Source organism: Oryx dammah, unplaced genomic scaffold (genome assembly GCF_014754425.2).
Source record: "Oryx dammah isolate SB20612 unplaced genomic scaffold, SCBI_Odam_1.1 HiC_scaffold_19, whole genome shotgun sequence".
In the NCBI taxonomy this organism is placed as follows: Eukaryota; Metazoa; Chordata; class Mammalia; order Artiodactyla; family Bovidae; genus Oryx; species Oryx dammah.
In genome coordinates, this window is record NW_024070203.1 from 14,501,789 (window position 1) to 14,507,790 (window position 6,002).

General features: G+C 66.9%; 1 protein-coding gene across 2 annotated transcripts in view; it reads right to left on the reverse strand.

Moving 5' to 3' along the window:
- ADGRB1 (adhesion G protein-coupled receptor B1) overlaps window positions 1–6,002 on the reverse strand; it is a 69,012-nt gene that overhangs the window by 21,291 nt on the left and 41,719 nt on the right. Inside the window, exons 17-18 of one of the 2 annotated variants that reach the window (XM_040261669.1) lie at window positions 5,783–5,924; window positions 170–273 (exon numbers count right to left, since the gene is read on the reverse strand). In XM_040261669.1, the coding sequence (XP_040117603.1) occupies window positions 170–273; window positions 5,783–5,924 (246 nt within the window). Of the gene's footprint in view, window positions 1–169; window positions 274–5,782; window positions 5,925–6,002 lie in introns of those variants that run through there. The other variant, XM_040261668.1, reaches the window with a different exon arrangement.

The window sequence follows — 6,002 nt, forward strand, 5'->3', positions numbered from 1 at the left end:
GCACAGTCACCCCTCCCGGGGACCACCCCCCATGGGGCACAGTCACCCCTCTCCGGGACCACCCTCCATGGGGTGCAGTCACCCCTCCCGGGGAACCCCTATGGGGCACTGTCGCCTCTCCCAGGGCCGCCCCTGCAGTCACCCCTCCCGGGGCCGCCCCCGCGGTCACCTCCACACGGAGACGTAGATGATGATCAGCATGAGCAGGGTCAGGGATGACACGCCGCAGCCCACGATGAGCGTCACTGACGGCGCTGTGGCCTTCTCCATGCTCTGTGGGTCCGGGGGTGACAGAGAACAGAGTGAGGGGCGGGCAGACCTGCAGGGGACGCCGGGGGAGCCTGTCCCCGCACCCCCGGGAGCCCCCGCGTCCAGCAGCCCTCGGCCACTCTCCTGCAGCTCCTGAGGCGGTCCCCGGGGCAGGGTCTCATCTCCAGCCCGCCACTGGTATAACTGCGTGGCAAGCCCGGCCACAGCGCCCGCCCCATTTCAGGAAGGGTCCCCCCGCGTCACAGGTGAGCTCACCAAGGCAGCAGGCCCAGCACCCACCATGGGCAGCTGTCCCTAACCCTGTGGCTCTGCAGCGCCAGCCAAGGGCAGGGACCTGGCTCTGGCGGGGAGCTGTGGCCCCTCAACACCCGCCACAGACCCCAGCCCTCCACCCTGGCCGACCCCGGGGCTCTGCAAACAGCAGCTGCCCCCAGAGGCCCCTGCCACCTCCATGTGAAACCACCCCCACGCTGGGCACCCCGAGTCCGCCCCTAGACTCCAAGCCTGGCCCAGCCGCTCCGTCCACCCAGATGCGCCTCAGGCCCCTCTGGTCTCGGCTTGTCCTCTCCTAAGGGGGCCCGGGGCAGCCCTGAGCTCCGGCTGGGCCATTCCCACGGCTCCGTGTGCAGCCCTTGTGAGCGTGACCCCCAAGCGGGAGGCCCACGGATGCTCGCTGAGGAAAGATCTCGGTCCCTCAATGTCTGGAACCCAGAGACAAACTGGGGGCCCTGTAGCCCCTCCCACCCGCCCCCCCAGAGGAAGGAGGGGGTGAGTCCTGGAGCCGGGGGAGGGGCCAGGGAACAAGGGGAGTCTGGTGGCACCCCCCACAGAGCTGACCTCTCCGTGGCCTGGCCCAAGTCTAACCTGGCTGGCACTCTGCTGACCCCGCACATGCAGAGCGAGCCTCCCGGTCGCCTCCTGAAGCCACAGCAGCCCTTCCTGCCCCGAGATGGGACCATTCACCCTCCTCGGAAGTCTGTGGTCTGGGGACTGCTGCACAGGCATCCCAGGGCCCACCCACTGGGCGCAGCTGGGCCCACCCACTGGGCCCCCCCTCCTCCATCCATGGCCAGACAGCCCTTCCCCCGACCAGGGCCGCCATCCCCGCCCTGAGCCACTGCTGGGGGCGCCTGTCTGTCCCCCGAGCCTGCTGTCCTCATGTCCGGGAGCCCCCCTCCACCAGGCCCAGCACGGACAGGCGGTCAATGTGACTGGCTGCACGAATGGAGCCTGGGCAGGCAGGCTCCTGGAAAATTGAGAAAGTCGTTCAAGGTCAACCAGGCCATCCACTGTCCCCAGGGGCTGGCCCGGGCCAGCTCCTGCATTTCCACACAGAGAGATGGAGGGCCCTGGGGAAGGGGGACTCTGGGCTCCAGCCAGCACCCCTGAACTCGCTGGGCAACCTTGGGGCCCCGGACAGCCACAGAAGTCACGGGTGGCCAAGCAAGCGGCTCAGGCCCACTCCTAGGCCACTTAGGCCCCGACCTCAGCAGCCGTCTGCCTCCATCTGTCCCCGTCAGGCCTGGCAGCCACACGCCCGCTGGCTGCCCACCTGCCTGCCCGCGCCCTCCTTCTCTGCCTGGCTCACCCGTTGCTTCTGACAGCCCTAACCCTGCAGGTTCTCAACAGCGTGGGGAAGGGACAGGTGACAGAGCGGTGGGCAGGGGTGTCAGGGACCTCAAGGTCTTGCTGGGAGGACTCGACCAGAGACCTCAAACGTGAGAGATGGGCCCCAGTCCACAAGGAGAGCAGGCAGAAGCAGGCCAGCCTCCTGCCGGGACGGGCTCCCTAGCCAAGCTGCATGCTGCCCCAGGGCCTTTGCACATGCTGGTCCTACCCTCGTGCTCTTTCCCTGCCCTCCACACGGTCAGCTCTTCTCTCAGCTTTGCTGTCATCTCCCAAGTGGCTCAGATGGCAAAGAATCTGCCTGCAGTGCAGGAGACCTGGGTTTCATCCCTGGGTCGGGAAGATCCCCTGGAGAAGGGAATGGCAACCCACTCCAGCAATCTTGCCTGGGGAATCCCATGGACAGAGGAGCCTGGCAGGCTACAGTCCACGGAGTTGCAAAGAGCAGGACATGACTGAGCGACTAACACTTTTCACGTTCCTCACGGTGAAGACTGGACAATCACTCTGAACTGGTCCCTCATCTGTCCGCCCATCCTCGTGCCTTGAGTCTCTGCAGGGTACCAGCCCCTCCCACCCCACCCACCCAGGCCTTTACTCCTTTCTGGCTCACATAGTTACTGTCAGTTTCTACCAAGTGAACTCCCTGCTTCCAGTCTTCTCCCAAACCATCACACGCCTTACGCACCCTGAGCTTCCTTCCTAAAGCACTGTCCTCGCCCCAGCTCTACTCCAGCACCGCACATGGCTCACAGCCACCCACCCAGATGAGCCCTGACTCCAGCACTGACTGACTTCTGGTCCCAGTCACAAGCTGAGCCGTGACCCTGGTCAGGCTGGCCGCACGGTTCCGGGCACATCCCAGAAGTGATGTCACCAGCCACTGTGCCCTGCAGACCGTTTAGCACACACCAGGCTGTGTGGACCCCGGCAGTACCTCGACAGGTTCGGTCCCCACCCAGCCTCGCCCCCTCAGATGTGACTCAGAGCAGTATGGGGTGTGACCACAGCACCCCTTCTCTTCCGTCCTCTGGGCCCTTTGCTCTGGACTCCAGCCCCAAGACCGCTCTGCACCCTAGAAGCGCAGCCTCCGCAGGCTCAGACGGACCCCACGCCCAGCGCACAGCTCCCACTCCGAGGGTGCAGGCAGGCGGCACCCACCCCCAGGGCCCAGCTGCCCGCTGCCACCACCCCCTGCCGGCTGGTTCGCTCCACCTTCACACCGGTGGGACCCCTCTAGGACCCCAACCCTCTCACCTCCCTTTCTCACTGCCCAGCTCCACTGACCTCAGCGTGACGCTCCTTGCTAGAGCCGCCGCCACCGTCGGGCAGGCCCTCCAGACCCAGCCCCCTCCCCTGCCTCCTGCTCATCTCTGCCTTTCTTGGCCTCCCAGGGGCCGCCGTCGCTCCCCCTACGAGCTGCTGTGAACTCCCGCTCACCCCTCAGGGCCCTGCTCCGCCTGGGCTGTCTCTCCAGTAGACTTCGTGCCCCTTGAGGGCCCAGCCCTGGGCACGCAGAGGGGTGGGCTGCCCAGAACAGCCTCCCTCTCGCTCTCAGCCCTTCCCCATCGGCACCACTGGGGCCGGAGCCGGCTGGGAAAAGACAGGAGAGTGGAGAAGGCTCTGATGGCAGCTGAGCACAAGGGGATGGCCCTCTGAGCCACGCCCAGGCCTTCAGGGCTGCAGCACGTGCCCCAGCCCACTACTCTGCCGTCTGACAGAGGAGGGCCCTGAGGCTCACGGAGGCCCGGCAGCCTGCCCCTGGTCCATGGCCGAAGGGTGGCTCTGTGGCTGCTGAGAGCTCCCATACAGCCGGATTCAGCTGCCTCTTCTGGGACGTGGGCACGGGGTGTCCCAGCCTATATGCAGACCAGGCCACCGCAAGCCCCTCTGACTCCGGCTGCTTGCCCCCAACCCCCGCCCCCCGGCCCCCGGCCCCAGGCACTGCCGAGACCCCTTCACAGACCAGAGCTATGCGCTCGCCTGTGCACGCTGGCGCAGGGCCCTGTCCATTCACCCTCGGGAGCGCCAGAGCCAGGCCAGATCTTCCTAGAAAGGCCCCCTGGGCCTCATGCTCACCCCTGAGCTCCATCAGCATCAGCCACCCACTTGCCCCTCACCTAACACGCTCTCCCTGCTGGTGGCCCCGGGCTCGGCGGGAGACCACCCTTCCAGGATGCAGGGGTCTGCCCTGCTGCAGGCCTGGCCCAGGAAAGTCCCTGTCAACAGGCACAGCCCTCGTAGTCACCCTGAGCAGCAGAGGCCACTTCCGTTTTCCAGGAGAGGAAACCAAGGCTCAGAGGGACCAAGGGCCAATCTGTGGTTGCCACATGTGAGGGACAGCCCCGTGTTTCAAGACTAGAGCAGCACTGATCTCCTGTGGGCCCGACCTCAGACTTGGAGAGGGCGTCTGGGCACTGCACCCTGCTCCAGAGCCCCCCAGCACCTCCTGCCCCCCAAGGAAGAGCAGCTCCCAAGGCAGCCCTGCTCCACCTGCTCAAGCTGCAAAGGGGACCCAGGGAACCCCAGCGCAGTGGGCTGCTTCCCTGTGCAGAAAGTCACCTCTTCCAGGAAGCCCCCAGCAAGGCCCTGGCTGCTGTCCTCAGGGCCAAGCCCCCGGAACCAGCAACACCTACAGTTCTGTCACGGGGACAGCTTGAGGGGGACGGCACTCCAGGATCTGGGCTGACAGCACAGACCCAGGTCCAGCAGCGGCGACTCAAAATCCTGAGCAAGCCCTGCCCCCACTGTGACTTCCCTGTTGGTGGATGGAGGAGTTAGAGGCAATGACCTCCAAGGTCCCACCCAGCTCCTACCCTCTAGGTGCTCCTGGCTGACATCCCTTGCCCTCCCCACATCCCTGAGGACAAAGGAGGGGGCAGACTGCTCTCAGAGAGGCCTGGAGCCATCCTCCACATGGAAACTAGGGTTCTGTAACAGGGAGCGGTGCCACCCCCATCTGATGAGGGCCAGCTACCCCAAACACCCCCAAATCGTGTCCTCCACATCTGCTGCCTGAGCACCCTCCCACGCCAGGCCTGGGGGCTCAACAAGCAAAGACCCTACCCCCTATCCAGGAGCTTAGTGGGCCCTACCCCCTATCTGGGTACCCCGCTTTCCTAGGTCCAGTGAGTGAAACTTGGCCCTGGGCAAGAGTGCCCCCTAGCCCGGGTTGGCTGGGCCCAGCACCCAGGGCCCCAGCCAGCGAGCTGGCCCCAGATGCCGTCTCCATAGAAACTGGCAGCCCCCACAGGGATCATGGGAACAAAAAGGAGGCCCCTGAGACCATGGGGCCTTCCCAGGGAGGGCTGCGGGCCTGGGCCAAGCCCAGCGCCCTCTCCAGCCAGGACCCCTACCTGGGGATGAAGGCGCCTCTGAAGACCAGGGTCCATGTTGGGTGGGTGGGGAACGCCTCCAAGGAGGGTGGCAGCTCCTCCCCCTCCCTCTCCAGGGCAAGCCAGGACCCTGCCATCCGCTGGGGGACGGATCCTCACCAAGTGACAGCCATCAACTCAGATGGTTCTGCCAGGCCATGCCTTCCTGCATCCCCAGCGCCCGGTGGGGGCTGCCCATCTTCCCTGAGCACCGGCTCCCTCCAGGGTCCTAAGCCCCCAGGGAGAGTGCGGAAGACTCACCCGTCAGTCCCTCCCAGGGGCCCCAGCCTGGCTCCTTCAGGGCCAGTCCCCAACTCCACACTGCCACCCACTCGGCTCCCACCCGCCCTCTCCAGAGGCCCGAGCCTCTCTGGCCGGGCCACGGGGGGCATCGGGGTGCAGCCGCCCCTCCCCGCGCCGGCCCTGGCGGCGACCGTCCTCCCCGGAAGCCCCCTCCCCGCGCGCCCCCGCGCGCCCCCGCCCGCCCGCCAAGCTCCCGGCCGGGGTCTCACCGCGTCGGCGCTGAGCTGGGCTAAGATGGCGAAGGTGGAGAGCCGGTCACAGAGGCAGCGCGTCCGGAGGGCGTCGAGGGGCACCGTGCGGCAGCCGCGCCACGACCAGGGCCCGAGCTGCGGGGGGGCGGGGGAGGAGGGTCTGGGGGCGGGACACACGGGGGGAGGGGAGACAGGGGCGGCGTGAGCGGCGGCCGGCCGCGCCCCGGCCCCGCGTCCC